At 39.4% G+C, this 21,546-nt stretch overlaps 1 protein-coding gene across 2 annotated transcripts in view; it reads left to right on the forward strand.

Annotated features, from left to right (window-relative positions):
- Window positions 1-21,546, forward strand: part of GALNT7 (polypeptide N-acetylgalactosaminyltransferase 7) — a 76,009-nt gene that overhangs the window by 45,260 nt on the left and 9,203 nt on the right. Inside the window, exons 3-8 of one of the 2 annotated variants that reach the window (XM_062616355.1) lie at window positions 7,064-7,230; window positions 13,206-13,336; window positions 13,548-13,627; window positions 15,518-15,700; window positions 19,111-19,228; window positions 21,216-21,338. In XM_062616355.1, coding sequence (XP_062472339.1) covers window positions 7,064-7,230; window positions 13,206-13,336; window positions 13,548-13,627; window positions 15,518-15,700; window positions 19,111-19,228; window positions 21,216-21,338 — 802 coding nt within the window. Of the gene's footprint in view, window positions 1-7,063; window positions 7,231-13,205; window positions 13,337-13,547; window positions 13,628-15,517; window positions 15,701-15,866; window positions 16,050-19,110; window positions 19,229-21,215; window positions 21,339-21,546 lie in introns of both variants that reach the window. The other variant, XM_062616277.1, reaches the window with a different exon arrangement.

Consider the following 21,546-nt stretch of genomic DNA (forward strand, 5'->3'; position numbering starts at 1 on the left):
GCAACAGTCTGCTGCATTTGGCAATTCTCATAATTTCTCCGTTGAGATGGGAACTAGTTATGGCTTGATGTGTTTCCTTTTACCAGTGTTCTCTGAGGACACTGCCCTAGCCCCTTCAGAGGGGAGAGGGAGTGCATCACAGCAAGCTGCTCTCATGCAGCTAACTCGCAGCAGTGTCCTACATTGGTGACAAGTGATCCACTTGCACCATCTCCTCCCTGCAGGAGTGCCTGGTACGTGACAGTGCTGCAGAAGGGCTGGAGATGCCCTGGGAGGTACTGCACCACTTTAAACCAAAACAGGAAAGAGGGCTTTGACTCCTCTCTAGAATGGGGTTTTCCCTTCCCTAAGGAAGCTGCCCCAGCTCTCCTGCCCTGTGGTGTTTATTGCTTCAACTTTGTCAGTGTTGGGCAAGTGATACCATGGGCAAGAATTCTGTGATCAAAAACAGAAATGCAAAACCTATTCCTTCAACTTTCCCATCAGCCCTAATGTTGGATCTCTTGGTCTGAATTGGATGATGGCACTTTCAGATGTATGACAGGAGATGTAGCTTATGCTTCCAGGTGCATTAATAACAAAATGTTTTGCAGGCTGCTTCAGGATTGGAAATAGACAATGCTTGTAGCTAATGTAAAAGTAGCTGAATACTATGTTTCAGTGTAGGTTTAACCTGGTAGGTTGTGTGTAGTAGAGGTTTTGCTGCTGTTTGCTGAAGGGGGAAAATATATAAATTATTCAGCTGATCAAACTGTCTTTGGATTGTCACTGCACTTCTCTTTCAGAACCCCTGTTTTGTAAGCTGATTACTATAACCTTACATTGATATTGATGGTGCATAAAAATACCCTGTAAGGCTTCATAAGTAACAAATTTAGTATGAACATTAGATTCACTTGGTTATATCTTAACAAAGAACTGCCCAGTTCTGTAATCTGTTTCTTTCTACTCCAGGCTTAGGCAACAATCCCTCTAACTTGCAGACATGAAGCAGCCGGTCTCAGCCAGAACCTTTATGATGCCAGCCATGTAGATGAGCACACTGTTGGTGTCTTGTGAAAGAACCTCTCATCCATCTTCCTAAGGGGTAGATGCAGTTTGCTGCAGTAGTCATAATAAATTGATGATTTAAAATAATAAGCAGCCCTGAATTCAGTATTGAAGGATATAAACAGCATGCTGTCTGCTGAATGACTCTCTCTTTGTCAGAGCTTGCTAGAAAAGGGAGCTGCAAATGAAAACAGAGCTCCTAACTTATTCTGGGGCTCTGCTACTACTAGAGCCTCTCAAAGAGCGAGAAAAATGCCTACATTGTAAAGCAATTACCAATAGGTGCTAATTGATATCACTATGAATCTCATATCATTTTAAACATGAAATAAAATACTAATTGAAATTGTGAACAGTTTTATACTAATGGAGAAGAGAGATTCTGTTTAATGTTAGCTACAATTTCAGGATAAATGCTAATTTAAGACCTTCAGCTTTGTACTGATTCAGGGCTCTCAGCTTGAAATGGCTGACTCGAGCTTCTTAGGAGTTGGCTGCTAGAGCTGCTACAGGAATGCAGTATCATCTGCCTGCTACCCCAGAGGAATCTGTGCTACTGCATTTTGGTCCGAGCACAGAGGTACAGTGCTTTAAAATCCAGAGAGGGGACTGGTGTACCTTTGGTAAGTGACAGCGCTAGTTTGATAGTTTGTTAAAGAAAGTTTGTATCCCACAGCAGAGTCTTAGATGTCAGAATCTTAGAAAATAGTATAATAGTTTGACTGGTGCAGGAATAGGCACAGCTTGAGCTGATGCCTTCAGTGAGGGACCCAGAACAAAGAAGTTCTTGGGGGTTTATACCCTTACATTCTACGCACTTGACAAGCTCACATTGTTTATGGGCCTTGCACATGGCTCTTGGCTTTGGTCTGGGATATTCTTGTCTGCCATTGAATTCTTTTGCAGTGGTGAATTCCTTCTTATCTCTCCAGTTATTGCTCTTTACTAAGGATGTATCTGCTTTATCTTCTAATTTGCATTGGCCTCAAGCTTTCATTTACATAACTAAGCAGAAGTGGTTGCAGCCTAAGGCTCCAGCAACTGCAGGTACCCATGCTAAGCAACTACTCATGCTAAGCAAGACCACCCCATCAGAACAACTCGGTTAAAGAATTCAGCTAACTAAACTTAATTCGCAAGTTGACTTGATAAAGATTGTATCAGGTTATAGAGCTGGTTGCATGTATTACTTTTCTATGATCTTAGGTGCTGGTATAACTAGAGAAGTGAGGAATTCAGGATGTCATGGGAAGCACTTTTGTTGTCTCAAGATCTCAGACTGCCCTCTAAGTATCTGACTAGGGCTCACCCTTAAATTGCTGTTGAGGTTCACTTTTGCTTTTTTGCTTGATGGCTGGATTCATCTTCCAGGAAAAGCAGCCTCGAGCCTGTGCTTTTGTTACCTTGAGGAAATTTGAGCATATATCTGCAACCCTACATCCTCTCCATTAACAACTCTTAGTGGTTGCTAACACGGAGGCTGTAGGGTCATCCAGTCCTTGGAGCATGCACCCGTAATCATATTTGTGGGGCCTTTGGACATCAGTAAGAGCAAGCTAATAAAGAGAGTACAGAGCTGTAAGAGCAGAAGTTTCCTCAGGCCAAGGAGGGCTCCAGCTCAGATGTCCAGCTTCTTGTGGGGAGGGGTCCCTACAAAAGCGGTCCTCTCCTGCTGTGGCTAATGCACAACTTTGCAAGTAAGGGACAGGGACATTGGTGTGACGCAGCCTCCAACAGTGCTGTTCCCTCTCGGGGTGGTGAGAAAGTAGAACTAATTCACATCTTAAGTATACAGGCTAATAGTGAGAAGAAATGTTACTCGCCCTCTTTCTCCATTAAATCACCACAGTATCTTTCAAAAGGTTTCTTCTCGCACCAGTGATGAGTCACTCCATTTCTTTGCTCAGTGATACCAGTGCTAATCTGGGGACAGGAAGTTTTTATTCATGGACTGATCTGAAGGTGTTGCTTCCTTTCACCCGTGAGCACCCTCACGAGGTGATGCCAGCTCTTCACAGATCCGTGCATGCCTGCTTCTTCTTGCCCTATGCAGTAACTCTTTACAGGGGTCAGGAAAAGTGATGTGAAGTGTCTAGAGGAAAGACTAGCTTAAGGATTCTACCCTGTCATTCCTGCACACCTGCTGCAATGTGCTGCTCTCTTAGCTATAACATAAGAATTCAAGATACATTTTTGTGAGTTTGTTCATCAGTTTGGTTCAAAACATATCACCACAGCTGGCCTGCAGATTACATCTGATAAGATACTGTGCTGTGGGCACACGTATATGGGCAGGACAGCACCCAGGGGAGGAAGCTAGAGGTTGAAACATATTTAAATCCTTTTTATCACAAACCCTTATGTACTTTGCCCATGACAATTTTCAGTAGCTTGCAGCTTTTTCCTGGATATCCATACCTACTTGACCCTAGTTTTTAGAACTGAAGCATGAGGCTGGAAGTCTAGGCTTTTTATTTTCCTCTTCTGGTGCCTAAAATTTACAGGGAAGCTGGTACTGTAAAATTCGGCTTTAAACACAAGAAAAAAACTTTTACGGCCTCTTGGTATTTGATCTGCCAACCACTGGGTGTCAGTGCTGCTCCACTGAAGAAAGGCTCTTCCCTGCTTCCTTCTCTGTGGATGTGAAGGAAACGATAGCGGAGGATCCGGATTTTTGTCACTGAAATACTTGAGCAACATTCACATTTCTTTGGAAAAATCGATGCAGAAACTAAAATATTTATTCATTGCACATATCTAAAACAATTACAGTGTCTCAGATCTCTACTTCTCAATGCAGAATGAGAGGCAACGTAGTGCATAGGAGTTGCTGCAGTCTATTGGAGCTTACTGGCTTGGTGAGTCAGTCTGTGGACTGTCCAATAAGTGAAATAAAGCCTTTGGAAAAAGCCTAAAAGTATGATCTTACTGCAGGTATAAATGTAGTGCTTTTATGGCTTGCAAATGGCACATTTAGCAGCACATGATTTTTCAAGTTTAAAAAGTAAAACGTGCTGACAGATTCAAGGAGATTAAGTTGGATATGTAGCAAAAAGCCTGTCTAGACCTCTGGTTTTATGTTTTTAAAATGTATTAAATACGGATCAAAAAATGCTTATAAATTTCGCACAGATGGGTTATTCAGTTCAGGCTTTTGTAAGAGGTTTGGCTTTTTAAACTTACTGTCTTTCATTTTTATGCTCTTCACTCTTTTGTTCCTAAATATGACTAAACTACACTGCAGGAAGTGGAAGAAATAAGCAACCAAAAGCTTTGAGGTTTCTTGCAGTGTTTGCTTTGTTTCTGTTGTTGAAGGCAGTCTGAAATGTGGTTGCTGCCTTTTTAGTTGGAGAGCAGAGTGATTTCCTAGATAAACCACTGAAGTTACAGGTCAGCGACAGGGTGCAACCTGGACCAGATATCACCTTCTCCTTTGAGGCAAAAGATGCTATTAATTTCCACTACTTTTTACCTGGAGCTCTTGAATGGCATTCATCTGGCATGCTGACTTTAAATATTTAACACCCCATTTTCCAGCATTTTAACGTAACTGTATCACCAAAATTAATCCAGGTAAATATATATGTAAGGCAACACAGTTATTAGCCTGTTATTAAACATATAATGGAAAACCTCTCTATTGCACAGCCAACTTAGCACACCTAGGTAGCATATCCATTTTATCTCTGCAGATGGCTAAATTATAATACCTTAAATGCTTGCGCTACTGATGGAAGTACTGCAATCTGTAATCAGCCGAAATCTTTTGAGAGGGATCTGTGGAAGGCAGGCATCAGTGGCCTTAACTGTGCATTTTAAACAGTCAGTCTAGCACTCGTATATTTGTGGCTTATAAATGTGATTAACTTGACTACTTCAGACAAAAAAACAATTGAACTGGAGAAGTGTAGTCAGCAAACTGTACTTGCAGTGATCGTCCTGTTTCAAAGACTGCTTACAGCATGCCTAAGAGAAGAAATACCTTATTATATTGGACTTAGTCATAGACTATTTTGATTCTGTAATTTTCCTTTCCTACAGAACTGAAATTAATAGTATGTTTCTACCAATTAGTTTCTTTTTTTGTGGGGGAGGAGTGTGAAATATATATTAATGCTGTTTCCTGACAATAAGCTAAATACTCCTATAGAGCTGTTATAGGAGTTCTTGCCACATTAAATTTAATTTAATTTCAGCAGTTCTTCTGATTTCTGGTGATTAAGATAATTTCTTTTCAAACACAGCAATGTTTCTGGGCATTTGAGGATTTTATTGTCTATACAGAGTTATAACTATGGAAGTCTATGCACCCATAAGTTTAAAATGTTTCATTTGTCAATAATATTTTCTTAGTACAAGAAAGTATTGAAAATTCAGATTCTCTCTAGATTCCCTCTCTTAATCTGAAAGATTAAAAAAAGAAGTCTTTTCCCCATTGAAATCAAAACTGTTATGTCTCTGGGTTTGGTGATAGGAATTCTGTTATCATAGGTAGGAAACAGGCTAGTGATAAGGTAGGGGAAATTCCAGGTAAGGAAATATTGGGACTGGTTGTAATTAGGAAGACTATGACAGTCTCATTTAGGGATGCAGTTGAGGAAATGGACATTACAATTGCAAATTAAATGCATTGTTGATAAATGTGATTAATGAATACTGGAAAGTGTGTACTGAATCACTTATGTTGCTTGTTTCTAAATAATCCTGTAATCCCTCAGGAAAAAAGACCTGAGCCCAGGTCTGCAGTGAAGTTGAAATTCATCATGTTTTGAATGGACAAAGAAGGGCTTTTCATGGCACGCCAAGCTGGAACGCACCAATACTGATGCTTAAATTAAAAAGATTTAGTAGGAATGAACATAGACAATAGCTACATTTCTTATGTTACTCTTTCTGACACTGACACTACTCTTGCGCATTCAGTTTATGCAATTGTGATCTGACTGCTGGAAACATGTATATTGTAGCCAGATACATGGTTGATTGAACTTGTTACTTGAATGTCCATTCGTGCATTTGATGAGTTAGAATCATAGAATGGTTAGGGTTGGAAAGGACCTTAAGATCATCTAGTTCCAACCCCCCTGCCATGGGCAGGGACACCTCACACTAAACCATGTCACCCAAGGCTCTGCCCAGCCTGGCCTTGAACACTGCCAGGGATGGAGCATTCACAACCTCCCTGGGCAACCCATTCCAGTGCCTCACCACCCTTACCGTAAAGAACTTCTTCCTTATATCCAATCTAAATTTCCCCTGTTTAAGTTTTAACCCATTACCCCTTGTTCTATCACTACAGTCCCTAATGAAGTCCCTCCCCAGCATCCTTGTAGGCCCCCTTCAGATACTGGAAGGCTGTTATGAGGTCTTCACGCAGCCTTCTCTTCTCCAGGCTGAACAGCCCCAACTTTCTCAGCCTGTCTTCATACGGAAGGTGCTCCAGTCCCCTGATCATCCTCATGGCCCTTCTCTGGACTTGTTCCAACAGTTCCATGCCCTTTTTATGTTGAGGACACCAGAACTGCACACGATACTCAAAGTGAGGTCTCACGAGAGCAGAGTAGAGGGCAGGATCACCTCCTTCGACCTGCTGGTCATGCTCCTTTTGATGCAGCCCAGGATATGGTTGGCTTTCTGGGCTCCAAGCGCACACTGCCAGCTCACGTTCCTTTTCTCATCAACCAACACCCCCAAGTCCTTCTCCACAGGGCTGCTCTGAATCTCTTCTCTCATGTGGTCCATGCAATGCCAGTCACCTACCGGAAGTATGTAGCTGTTGAGGCAGGTGGTTTTGTTCACCAGCTCCATCCTGCCTTTCAGGAGGGGAAGAAGGCTCACTGGCTGGGAAGAAAGTTGCTCTTTGGGCCTCATACCTCTGTGATGCATTTAAGCCTCATTACCTGCTATATCCTGTTTCTCTTCATCTTTGTCCAGATGAAATCTTCACTGAAGAGTTGTTAAGCAGTTCTGTAAATCACAATGTCAAAACTAATCAAATCAAATCTTTTTACAGGTGCAAATACTGGCATTATGATGATAACCTGCTCACCTCCAGCGTTGTCATTGTCTTCCACAATGAAGGATGGTCCACACTCATGAGGACAGTCCACAGTGTCATTAAAAGAACACCCAGGAAATACTTGGCAGAAATCGTGCTGATTGATGATTTTAGCAACAAAGGTATATTTTGAATATTAACACACTACTTGTAGAAAAAGAAACTTATCCTTTTCTTTACATAGTTTTCTTTTGATTTATTACCTGTCACGGATTGCGTTGACTGCAAGAAAAGTTGTTTCTTCACAGTCCTTTCATTTTTCAATGAAGGGAAAGCTCTTTTCCAATGAACTGCTTTCATAAAGGTGGCAATCCTTCATGTGTATTCAGCTGATTGAAATACAGGATTTGTGGAGGGCTCTCTACCACAGTTGTTGAGTAGTACATAGTAGAAAGCTGGGATAGCTAGTACTTCTCTTTGCTCTTGTGAAAACAAGTAGTTCAAGGTTATTGAAGGAATTTATTAAGCCTGTTAGGCATAATTTCTTTATTCCATATAGGAATCCAGATTCCCTCTTGGTGTGTGTGTTGCTATAATAGAAATACATCTAAGACTATTGAATTATTCTGATCCATTTTCACTATGTTTCTAATTTTCAACATCTTATTCAATTAAACATCATGTTAAGGGGTTTATTGTTTCTTACAGGCGCAGGGGCTTTTAAGTGTGTTTTAATTTCTGCCTTTAAACATTTTCAAAAGTCCAGAGATTTTCCTCCTCCTTAGTAATATACATTCTGGTCTTGTTTTATAGCCAGGATGTAACTACGTACATTTGATTCTTACAAATATAAACACACACTGATTTTTTTCCTTTAATAGTTATATTTTCAGCATTAATTAAGGCTCAATACAAAGAAGAACTGAAAGAGGTATGCTAGAGATAGATAATTGATTAGATGAAGCCTGTCTGGTTTAAGCAAATTTAAAAACAGTGCATCAAAGCTGTACATTCTTCAAGATGTTATTGCAGTATAGTTCTTGAATAGAAGTTGACTCAGAAAAAGAGTAGGATGCATAAATAAAAGCATAACTTTGAATATTGAATAAAAGAGGATGATAGCCTCTTCTAGACAGTGATGACCATGGCTTTTAGGAGCACAGGCAAGTTTGAACTGGTCATCAGCATAGGATGTGTTCCCTTTACCTTCCTCTTTGTTTTTATAATAGCTGAACTGGGTAGTGGCATGGAAAGCAGATGACTGTTCTAAAACCCTCTGTTTTATCAAGTGATCTTATCTTCTCCCAACTCCTGCCTCACAGGAGCCGTTTTCTGCAGGTATACACACTGTAACTTTTATGACTGAACTCATCACATATTTGAGGTTGCCTTTTATGAGCGTAAGTTGCTGTTAAAAGTAGTTATTGTATGTTAATTTTTACATCATGCCTGTAGATAGGTAGGTATCATTTTCTGTTTGTTTTTACAGGAGAGGAACAGTTACCTGTATTGTAAACTTAACTACATCTGTCTTAGTGTAATAAAGATACTGAATGCTACGTTATAGTCTCCTATATCCTTTAACAGCTGTTGGGAATTTGGCTTAGGTATACATGCACACTGTAAACCAAAAATATCTTCTCTCCTAAGGGATATAATTTTAATAATTCAGTCAGCAGACATGTGCTGTGTTTTCCTTTTTAGCTGGGATCACAGCTTTCCTTCAGAGCCATTCAAGGGCTGAGTTAGCTGCATAACATAACTATGACACTGATGGTCTCTAGAAAAATTACCAGACTTTTTACACATGATTGGACTCAGTACTTGGGTTTCACATGAGTGGTAGCTGACTCTGTGCTATGTATATGTAATTCATGGAATGAGTTTGTCTGGCATAACTTGTACTACAGTTTTTCCAGTATATGACAATTATTAAATAGAGGCAGGATTTTACAAGAAATTTGTTTTGAAATACAGAACTTTACTTATGCCTTCTGCTCATATATGAATGGTTAGCAGATACAGCTAGCCTGGACCTAACCTCCAGCAGATCCTTGTTTCTCTATTTCCCACAATTCATTTTCCCAAGTAGCTTTCGTGAATCAGAAAATTCAGTGAAACAAGATCAAGATGCAGTTTTCTCATGTATGATTGACTGGAAAACAAGCACGGACTAGAATGGCTCTGAACACCTTGCTGCAACTGTACTGTTTCACTATAATAGTTCTTCAAAGTGCCTTAGGCTATTACTTGGTAAACATAATTAACTTAATTTCAATAATTCAAATTGCATTTTAGATGAAAAATGGCCAAGGGAATAGAATCTTGCTCCACTTCTTTCTCCACAGAGAGAACCATGAGCTAGTACAGGCTGTGAAGCGTGCCAAGCCTCCTGAAGAGATCTCCAGTTGTTAGGAGCTGCAAAACACAAACACTCTTAATCACACCAGAGCTGCTGGTGGCTTTTTGCCTTTTCAGCCAAAAGAAAAGCAGTGCTGACAGCACAGATACAGGATTTTCTCCTTCCCCACCTGCTTTCAGACTACACACTTCATATCTGGCTTTCCACCCAGCAAAGAGCATTTTGCACTCTTTGAGACCAACGTTGAGAGACGCAGATGCTGAACTGAGTAGATGTTTTCTCACACTCAGTGTGACTGTCCTTATTTCTTAGCCACCTCCTTCTCCAGCCATACGAAATTAAAATGGAGCATAGCAGTTACAAACACTTCCAAAGGCTGGCTAATAAAAAAGCCTTGCCTGTCCTCCTTTATGAGAAATCCTCTTTCATCAGAAGGGAGTTACAGCTGCATAGATGTTTATATATGTTGTGCCTCACAGGGACAAACAGTTCCAATGCTTGGAAAATGTCGTTTTCATTATAATTCTTTGTATAAAGTCAGTTGGGAGCACTCTTTTTGCTAAACAACACTCTCTCTCCCTTCCTTAATCTCTTCTGCAAACAGCAGGGTTTGACCGTGGATAACTGCGCAGAGAGGTGTGCTGAGTTCTGCTGGAGCATTTTTTCCTTTGTCAAAGCACAAAGGGAACAGTAACAAGATGACACCAAGATAGTTGAATGATGCTAGTTCTGATATTTTCAATGGAGACCTCTGTGTTAACGCTTGTTAGAGTCCAAGAAGTGTTGCAGCTGCTTCTACCAGTGTCAATGTGCCCACACTGCTGCTCATGGGGACTCTTTTTCCTCAGTTTTGATTGTGTTTCTTGATCAAAACACTTTATTTCACTGTGAATGCTAGCTGAGTAGAGGCTACAGTTGCTCTGGAAGGGCAATGAGAATTCGCACCACCAGATATTCTGAAGCTCCCTACAATTGCTGTAGTATATATAGGTCTTTGACAACTACTTGTTATGCATTTAGACACCAGCTTGCTTGCTTTAGAGGTATAGAAGTATTGCTTTAGAGCATAGAAGTCAATATCTTAGCTGGCGCAGCTCACTTTTGTAGCCCATGCCAACTGTAAAGATTGACTGCAAGGTAAATGCCGGTGTTCCTAATAGCCTTTAAAGGCTTTGTCTACATTTTGCATTCACTTGGTTTTTCTTTATATTTCCCACTGATGCAGCATCCCATAATATAACCAAAGGGGATGTAATGAGAGTAGACACATAACAGTATTTTTATTAACTTAACAGTGCTTGTAGTGGGGAAACAAGCATTGATCAGTGCTTTGTGTTAGCCGAGAGCCCCACATGAATAATATTACAGTGCAGGGGACTTGGGCAGCTGCTTTAGGGAGGACTTCTGATGCTATTTTTCTACAAACTGACATCCATGAGTCAAGAGAAAAAAAGCTGCCTTCCTCCTCCCCCCTTCTTGTAATCTGCAGTGCCTGAGATCTTTTGGAGAAAGGACGTGGTTTGAAAAAATCGTAGATTCATGCTTTAATCATGTGCTGAGACATGAGAGAACCCCCGGAACAAGGGGGGAACCAGAGCGGTGGTTATAATATTTTGAAAGGTGAAATATACATTTTTAAACAAAAAACAGAATGTTGTAAGGCTGTTGACAGATATCATAAATACATGTTCTAGGTGAACAAAATTTAACACTGGCCAAACGGTATTTCTGACTGTAAAAGTATCGGGATTTTATACACTACTGTCATGCAGGCTTTGTAACACGGGAAGGAGGGAAAATTCACTTTTCCTGTGGGAAATAGCACTTGCTGCTAACCCTGGCACGGTTTCAGATAATGGACTGGAAAGTCCTGAGACTTGTACTGTAGAAAAGCTTTACACAACCAATATGACAGGTTTTTACAGCTCCCTGTGAGCCTTACATGGCTGAACATTTGATAACTAAAACATTTGGCTTCATAGGCAGGAGAGCTGGAAATAAAGTCAGGTTTTAAATCTTTAAAACATTCCTGACAGTCCTTCTGTAACACATACTTGGAATTTGCAGAATAAATAATGGTGTGGTATAAAGATTCTCTTAGTACCACTTCAGTATGACCTCATAACTCTGTTGATTTTATCCTATAAAAATTTATATCACAGCTATCGTACCACATATTCTATATATATTACATGGCATGTTATTCTATGCAGCGTATGTGATAAAATTGTTCTCTCTCTAGTTTGATATTTATGTGTCCTGGATGGTTTCCTAATGCACAAGGATTTACAAAAGAGATTGTAAATGCATATGGGAAACAAGAAGAGTATATGTAAAACTTTCAGTTGAGAAAATTTATTCTTTTATAGAGGTGAAGAGGAGGGATAATAAGAGTGTTAAAAGATAGTGGTTTCAGAGATTGTTCTTTGGTAGAGTTGCTGGATTTTCAAGTTTGGAAAATACACTTCCAAAAAACATTTCCATTTCAATTATTTGTCAGTTTTGCTTAATCTAGATTTTTTTTCAATACTGTCAGCAAGAATATAAAACATACTGACATGTAAGTTGCAGCAAACTCCAGACTTCAGTCATTTCAGGGTGAGAAAGATGTTGCTGCTGAAGCAAGCTGATGGTTTACTGCTGCTACAGGGGACATCCTTCTCCTTCCACTTCTGCACATCCCCTCTCCTCTTAGATCAGCAGGGGCATGGCCTCTAAGCAGCCCCTCAGAGCCGGTTCAGACCAGTGCATGGATGCCTCAGCTGTAGCTGAGGTGGCTTAGTTTGACTCCTGACTGAGGGAAACTGAAGCTGTAGGCAGTTCTTTTGAGCTTTTCAGTACAAAAATAGATGTTAAATGAACACCAGTAGCTAAATCAGCGTAGCCTCAAACAGCAAGCGCCAGCCCTTCTGCCTTTGTGAGATTTCCCAACAGAATCATCTGTGCAATATTATGCAAGGCTAGGATCCTTTTTTCAAATTGTGTGGTAGGAATGTGGTTTCCAGATTAGTTTAGCAAAGACCAATGTGCAAATACAAATCTGCAACCATTTAAGCATAGCCCATCATGATTCTTACAGGGTTACTCATCCCTATGCTGACCAAGTCCCTTTGGCTAAAGGTTTCCAGTCTCATCAGTATAATTAGACATAGTTTGTTCACTCCAGTTCTGGCCCTCCAATTATTCTTTTTCTTTATTTCATTAGAAGATAGCGTAAGACCACCACAGCCCCAAGAGGAAACTGGTCTAGGTGAGGGAGCGCAATAGTTTGACTATGGTTGGTTTCTGTCTCAGGTTTCCAGATTTAATAGACCAACATCATATTTTGTGAGACAAAAAGTGAGGACAAACATTTAACTGAAAAGTGGGACCTTCAACTGTACACATGACATTATCTGATAAGGAAAGACCATGTGCTGAAGTGTAGAAACTTCTCTGCCTGGTTGAAATACTAGAGATGACCTGAAAGCCACAATACGATCTATTGAAGTGACTGGGAATTGTCCACCCAGCTCCCCTGTGGTGTGGCCAACTGCTTCAGCTGCTTTTTTCTTGTAAGTGTGCCAGAGACAAACCTTTGCCATGAAGTCAGAGCTCCAAGTCTTAAGATCTTCAGGTTTAGTACAAGCAGTTGTTTTGTGAGCTTTGTGAGTGGTAGTACAAGCAGTTGAATTAAAGATTCTCTTAAGTGTTTGTAGATACTTTTAAGTAGGGTTGATTTGTGTTGTGTTAGGAGTACAAAGCTCTTTATTATTAAACCTCACCATTTTTTTTTTTTTCTCTGTTACTTGATAGCACACTTACAAGAGAGGCTGGATGAGTATATTAAGCAGTGGAATGGCCTTGTAAAGGTATTTCGAAATGAGAGGAGAGAAGGTTTAATCCAAGCTAGGAGCATCGGAGCCCAGAAGGCTAAACTTGGACAGGTAGGATCCAATTCACACACAAGGCTTGTCTTTGGGGAAGGCAGACGGTGGGTAGGGGAGGTGAGGTGGTGGTAGTTACAGGGGGATTAGTTTAACTCATGTAATGTTTTTTCGTTTATAATATGAAAGTATGTCAGGGTAAATAAGCTTAATTAAGTCATCGTGATTTCATGTACAGAAATATAAATTGCATTACTTATTTCTTTTGAAGGTTTTGGTTTACCTGGATGCCCATTGTGAGGTGGGAATTAATTGGTATGCGCCACTTATAGCTCCTATATCTAAGGACAGGTAATGTTCTCCTGTTATTTCCAGTGTCTGAACCCTTAGGAAGAAAAAGTCACAGTAACGATCTTCACTTTTCAAACTATAGTCAGTATGTTTTGTATCTATACCAATGCATATATATATCAAACTACGTCAGTATTAGCTATATAATGATTTTATTTTCTTCCAGCATAAAAGCTATGTGAGGAGGAAGGAAAATAGGCAAACGAATCTCTGGGTAGTTTATTTTAGTAGGCATACTGGATATTTTGCTTAGTATAGATTAAATATAAGACAATGATTGTCTTTTGCAGTGATCTGAGGGACTGTTATAAAAATGTGCTGTTCTGGCTGAATAAGGAGCCTGATCAAACAATAGAACTAAACAAAACTATTATTTTTGGTAGAGGAAAAGCAGCACTAAGTGTTTTGATTTAATGGGGATTTGAAGCCACTGTGGTCTCAAGAATTTTACAACTTTCTCCTCTTTGGTCTTGCAATGTGGTCTTATTTGTTTTCTCTGGAGCACTTTGGAGCATTGTCTGTAGTGAACCAAGGCCAGGGCTTGAGCCTGTCTGCCACAAGCCCAGGCGCTTGCTAGGAGTCAAGTGGTGGAAATGCCTGTGCTGTGTGTGTGGGATCTGAGAGAGGTGACAGAGGAGGGGAATCCCCAGGGGCTTCACTTCTTCCAGCTGTTGAAATGCTGTTGTTGCTGTGTGCTACTGTGCTCTTAGCTTGTGTGGTCGGGGGAATGTGTGTTTAGGAAACTATGTGCTTGTTTAAACTCTTTAACGCATAAGATAACTGCTTAATCCTAAAAAAGCTGTACGCTAACCTGTTGTACTATCAGAACTGTACCCACAAAACAGGTGGGTTTTGTGTATTTGAAAGGCTGTAACTCAGCCTTTAAAACTGTTTGGGCCAGGGTACTAGAAAGAAGGTGGAAATGCTTGTGTGCTTTCATGAAATGTGTGTTACTGTTCTGCATGAGTGAGGCTGGTGAGAACAGGCATCTCTAGAGGCATTCTCCATCACCACCGTCAAAAGCAGTAGTTACAGGAGGACCAGTGATGCTGGGGTACGTGACGCCAGAGGGCAGGGCTCAGCAGCTTTCTTCCAACCCTGGGTGCAGCATGCTGCTGCTTTTGCCTCAAAGAAGGCACAGAGTTAGTGTTTCTCTTTTCCCCAACTGATTTTTTGATCTTACAGGATTTGACTTAAAACGATGGAAATACACCAAGTTTGGTCACCAGGAAACTCATTTGGAAAAGCAGGCAGAAAAATAAGATAATGTCTTTTCCTTGGTGAATATTGTAAATGTGACAGATCACAATGAGCAACATATTGCAAATCAAACAGGAAAAATTCTACTGAAGAATGCTGCTAGGAGAGCACCAGTAATATTTTTTTCATCCTGAGAGGTTAGCAGTTGAATAGGACAGAATAGTGAAAATCCATGTTTATACTAGTAGAAGCTAAGAGCTTACCATACATGTTGACAGATAAGATGTGATATGAATAGAAATCATGGGAAATAACAATACTGTGAGAACCCTGTGGGCTACTCTGTTGCCTCCTGCAGTGCTTTATTAGAAGACCAATTTCAAGAAGTGCACATAAAGGAAAGTGCACATAAAGGAAAAAGTATCGATAAATGGATATGTTAGCATTTCAGACCTAACTCTTCTGCATTCCCAACCCCTTAAAGCAGCATAAAGAAAGGACTATCCCTTTTTTTTTTTTCTTTTTTTATTAATCCAAATGAGGCTTCATTTTTTGGTAGTATCTTTACAAATGACTTTTCATATACACTGCTCCATAAGCTTAATAATTAATGGTGTTAATTGCAGATTAGACAGATTACTCTTCTGAAATTGTATTTTGCTCTTTCTTTCCCTTCTATAAATGTTTCAGAACTGCATGTACTGTACCTCTAATAGATTACATAGATGGAAATGATTATTCCATTGAGCCACAGCAAGGTGGGGATGAAGATGGTTTTGCCAGAGGGGCATGGGACTGGAGTTTGCTGTGGAAACGAATTCCGTTAAGCCACAAGGAAAAGTCCAAACGAAAGCATAAAACTGAGCCTTATCGGTAAAAAGAGCTGTTTACATACTGTGAATTGTAATGAATAATTGTCTAAACCCTTTCGTTTTTCCCTCCCCCACCTCTTTTCCCATGAACTACAACCCATGCGCGCGTGCCACATGGGTCCTTTCACATAACTACATCTTCCCTGCCACCATCCGCCACCCTGCAGAACCACATGCACTGTGCCACTTATAGATGTCATAGATGGCAACACTTATAAGATTGTGCCCCAAGGGGGTGGTGACGAAGATGGGTTTGCTAGAGGCGCGTGGGATTGGAGTATGCTGTGGAAGAGGGTTCCCTTGACCAAGCGAGAGAAGGAAAGCAGAAAGACAAAAACTGAACCGTATCGGTAATCACTAAATCACTTAACCGTTTCTCATTTTTCCTGAAGTCAATATTGATCCACTAAAACTTGCATGTACTTCTATCCTGAAAATCTCTGTATTTCTAACCACACCAGCTGCTTTGTTTAACCAGACCTGTTTGCCAAAACTATTTGCTCAAAATACCTTTGCTACCTTGTCTTGCCTCTCTGTTCCTGCTCTTGTGTGGTTAATAGGGTGCACATTAGAATGACAGGGTTTTTTTTTTTTGCAAAATAAAATGCTGAATGACTCTGTTTCCAGGGAAAACTTAATTTAGCTGTGATATTTTTTTAAGTAGTGTTGGGAACAACCGTGCTTATTTAAACGTTTGATTTGAAATAACAAGCATGCTGTGAGTATTTATAATAGATGGTAATGCATAAAATCTGTAACCCGCTGTCATGGCTTGATGCATGCATACAGCTCGTGGATTATGCATGTGCATCAAGAAAATCCCTTTTGTCATATTTCTCTCATTTGTTTTATAATAGACCACATCTGACAAAGAAGCATATTGTTTAAGAATCTTGGCTTAATATTTTCTAAGGTCTCAGTATGTTTGGGAATTTTAATTTAATACACATAACAGTTTAAAAAAAAATGAAGAAAGAAAAACCCTACCACTTTATTTTCTAAGAAAACTCCAGTAACTTTCATAGAAGTCCCACCTTTTTCTTATGGTTTGTAGTGGGGTATGTTTTCTTCCCAGCACACAGAAACTGGCTAGAAACCTAGTTTAGGAGCTTAGGTTTCTGGATGGCTTTTCAAGATTGGGAGACTGGTTCTGCTGGTTTTTATTACTTTCCCCTTCACACTTAACTAATCGTGTTACTACATTTGAAAGCAATCCTCACATCTTCAGAATCTAATGTCTTCTATTACTCGTATATATGATTTAAACATTGTAAGAACTGATGTTGGTAATTCCCTATCCTCACCCGTGATTGTTCTCTGCTAAAATGGCAACACATGCAAGGAAGTTATGAAGCTTTGATCTGTTTTGTATATAGTATAAATAATACCATTTTCTGACAAGGCTGTCCACATTGGAACTTTAATATTCTCTTAGAGGGGGATAAACTATTTCAAACGTTGCTGTTGTGTTCTGTGTTTACTATCCAAACAGGTCTTAAAATCCTTTAAACTGTTCCCAGAAACACAGAACACATGTTCTCAGAATGGTTTAAAAGATTACTTTATTTTTAATAATACTTTCAAGAGTTACAGTGCTTCTTTTAAAAAGAGATATTCCCTGCATCTGTTTATGTCCAGGCTGTATGCATTTTGTTGCAGCAATACCAAGGCAAGTAAGACCAAGTAAAAGTCTTGCTGAAACCATAGCCAGGATTGCTTAGTTTAAAAAGAAAACACGCAAACAAAAAAAAACCTCAACAGCTTAAAGCACAGAAACAAACTTTTTGTAATGTGAAAATTGCCCCTTCTTTCAGTAATAATTGTGCTTACCTCTTCATATCCCATAAAATAAACTACAGAGCTTATGTGGATTTTACTGTGTTCTTTAATACACTTGACAGCATGTTGGAGGCCAAGACTGGAACTTCACCATCTGAGGCCTCTACACTTGCCAAGTCTTTATAGCGCTGAGGAAAACCAAAAAATGCAGGAAAGCCACAGGGCTGTGCTATGCAACGTGCTTCTCCCTGCTGCGCTTGCTGTCTTCCAGTCCTTTGAACCCTTGTGATGCAGAAGAAATGCTGGAGGCAAATACAGTACGCAGACAAGTGGGAGGGGATATTTAGGGGTAACTGATCAAGTGATTTGGAGAGCATCTGAACTGATAACCATTGTACTTAATTCAGCTGGTTCACCAAGTAGCTATTTGTTTTTGCCCTGCCTCTGCTATGCAAAGGGGGTGTATGTTAACCCTTGGGTTACTTTCTCTTAAGCAGATCTCCATTTATGTGCAGAAGGGAAATACATAACCATTGCTGTTAAAAAGAGCACCACTAAGTTAAAAATATAATGGAATGGAGAGACTAAATAGTGCTAGAAATGACCTATCTCTCAATAATTTGGTCATGATGGAATATTTCATTTGTTTTACTTTGCTCACCAGCGTGATCTGGACCCTTTGATCCTCCTGCTTTCAATACTGCAGATCATCTGAAGTCAGAAAGAATTTGCTTTTTCCCCACCAGCTTCTTATTTTTTTATTTCCATCTTAGTAGGGACTCCAGCTTGTATCCATTAGGGGTTTTATGTATTTATTGATCTTCAGGTGAAAATGCTTGGTATGTGCACTGGAAATGGATTAACATATCCTACTCACTGTTTCACTATGAGCAAGCTACCAAAGAATTTTGGGTAGAGCCATTGTGCAAAAATGCTCTAGTCCAAACCACAACATCTTGTTGACACATTAAAGCTAGTTAATTGAACCTTGGCATACATGGAGGGATTTGCAAAGCCATTAAAAAAAATAAATAAATAAACCAAAATGCAAACCTTACAACTTGAATCCAGGCCCTTCCAGTATAATGAAAAATGCCTCATATGGCAGCAGCAGGAAAAGAGACAGAGGGAGAAGATAGAAAGGTATCATTTAGCTGGAAAAACTCTTGTTGCTTGCTAATAGACAGTGTTTCAGTGTGGCAGCTTCTCAGAATGTAAACTTAAGTCTGCTATGCAGTCTCATTCTCAAAAGCTTGAAAAACTTTCAAGAGAGTCTTGTCACACTGATTCTTATCTTTTTTGTTATTATTTTAATTGAAGAATGCTGGCTGACTGAATAAATAATTCTAACCAAAATTTTGTATTTAAGAACAAACAAACAAACAAAAAAGACTAAACCAAACCAAAACCACAAGATAATAAAAACTGTGTTTAACTTCACTAGAAGTTAAACGGATGTCACTTCAGAAAATTGCTGGAAACTGATGACAAAGCTTCATGATTTTTCAGTGCATTGCCATTTATCTAATCTTTATTATATGTTAACAGTAATTTACTCCCTTATTTAATGCTTTCTCTGTGTGTTATCGTATCCCTTTGGCAGAATGACTTAACACTGTCTTCCTCTTTCAGGTCCCCTGCAATGGCTGGTGGATTGTTCGCCATTGAACGCGATTTCTTCTTCGAACTGGGTCTCTATGATCCAGGCCTTCAGATTTGGGGTGGTGAAAATTTTGAAATTTCTTACAAGGTAACACCAAAAATGGAAAAATAATTCAGTTTACTAGATTTTTTTTTGGTAAATACTTCTGCTTGGAGGTCAGACAGACCTACCTCTGATTTGCACCACCTCTGCCTTGTGAATGTGCAGCCCGTAAGGTTTCATTGTGAGGAGACGTGGCAGAGATGTGTCCCCTCAGTGTTTCCTTGTGCGGACCCCTTTGGGGCGGAAGTGTTCAGAGAGGTGGCCTGGTGCTGAGAGCTGACTGCTGAGTAATCCAGATCTTGTTAATGGTTTGGGATCACACATGCCCTGAAATATCTAATCTGAAAGCAGACTGGCAAATCTGCGGATTTGACTACATGACTGCTCTTACGATGAGTACAGAAAAATGTCATTTCCAATGAAAGTGATTATAGAGAACAAGTAGTACTCAGTTTATGCATAGATGCCTGTAAAGTATATAATGATGCAACAAGAAGTAATCTGCCCTGCTTTCCTTCTCCCTGCCTTTTTTATGGGCAGAAAATGATCTCATATACTTTTCAAAATTTCAAGAACTTCTTTACAAGAGATGTCTTCACAATTGAAATGCTAACTGCATAATTCATAATCACTGAAGAAGATTTTATTTTCACTCCTAGGCATATGCAGGCTCTTCAGTTAGCAGGAAACGTAAGATGATAATCATCAGCTTCAATATTCATAATGACACAAGTGGCAGACAGCAGGAATCTGTCTCAATTAACAAACAAAAGTGGAGACATTTAATATCCTCAGTAGTGATCTGTGAAATTGTAGCTGAATTTTACTGAAAGTACATTCAGAGCTCCTCTAGTTACTCTTGCTCTTCATGATTTTGAGGAATGCTCCAAGTGCACTTGCTCAGCTGTAAATCCATATGCAAAAGGTAGTTACTGAGAATGTTACATATACAGGGTCTTTATCCTTGTAATTCTCCATCTTGCTTAGAGCTAAATCATGATTGAAATTGCATACAGTAGCTTTGTAATTGAAGTGGTGATTATGTAGAGACCTCCAAATTGGTTTCATGTCTATCATAACCAGTCTTTAGGAGAACTAAACAGTATTTACCAGCCTTGCATGCTGACTCCTAGATAGCAAATATAGTGGCCTTGCATATCTGAATTGTTTTTTTTTTTGTGAAACTTAAGAAAACCGATATGATGATGCCATAAAGGAAGTAAACTATTCTGCCCATCTTTCCTAACACTGCTAAGTCATATTTTTTAATCTGAAATTTGGACTACATTGGTACATCCCCAAAGTTATCTTGAATTTGGATTTAATGTTACATTTCAAACTTGTCAAAACTATGAGCAACCAAATTCAGATTTCAGTGTGTTTTCTTTTCCTCATAAATGGATTATCCAAGAGCATGTGGGAGGGAGAGAATTTCAGAATGGTAATATGTTTCACCCATATTTTATTTTCAGCTACTATAGTTCAAGAAAAATCTGCTTGTACTTGGGTTACCAAAGACATCCTTATCTCCTACTAGCCTTTATTAAGAAAGACCTAAATGTGATGGGAATCTAACCAAAACCCATCTTAATGATGGTATGTGAATTGCTTTAATAAAATCAAAATATTACTAATTCTGTCATAATAAAAATTACGCAGTTCCAGATTTGGTTCATTTATTACTGTTGTTGTAAAATAGCAATGGAATGAGATGGCAAACTTTTTAAAAGCTTTTTAAAAAAGTAATTTAGCTGAGTAATTTTATGGCTAAGTTGAAGATGCATTCAGTGAAGACTTTCATTTCAGCGACCAGTTATGTTTATGCTTATATATGAAGCAAAAATATTTAAATATATGATATAGTTAGCACAGTAAGAAAAGTAATCAATATTTCTTCCATAATTTATTACCTGTCTGTCTGTCTTAAATTCACAGAACCACAGGATCGTTAGGGTTGGAAGGGACCTCTGGAGACCGTCTCATCCATTCTTGTGCATATATATATTAATAATACCTTTGCTTTAACTTGTAGATCTGGCAGTGTGGGGGAAAACTGTTGTTTGTTCCCTGTTCTCGTGTTGGACACATCTACCGTCTCCAGGGTTGGCAAGGAAATCCTCCTCCTGTGTATGTTGGGTCTTCTCCTACATTAAAGGTACTACTTTGCTGCAACCTTGAGGGTGGTTTTTGATTTTAGATAACAACAGCTCTTTAAATTATCAGCAGCAATTTAGAGAGCACTTTATCCAAAGCTAGTTAGTGTCTAAAGCTGAGATGGCCTTCCCCATGGAAGGGAAATCTTGTGCCAATCCTGCTGCTTTTTATAGCTTTGTTCAATTTATGCTGGATGTAGATTAAAGGAA

This window comes from Pezoporus occidentalis, unplaced genomic scaffold (assembly GCF_034315485.1).
Source record: "Pezoporus occidentalis ecotype Australia unplaced genomic scaffold, CSIRO_AGI_Poc_V1 ctg1, whole genome shotgun sequence".
In the NCBI taxonomy this organism is placed as follows: domain Eukaryota; kingdom Metazoa; phylum Chordata; class Aves; order Psittaciformes; family Psittacidae; genus Pezoporus; species Pezoporus occidentalis.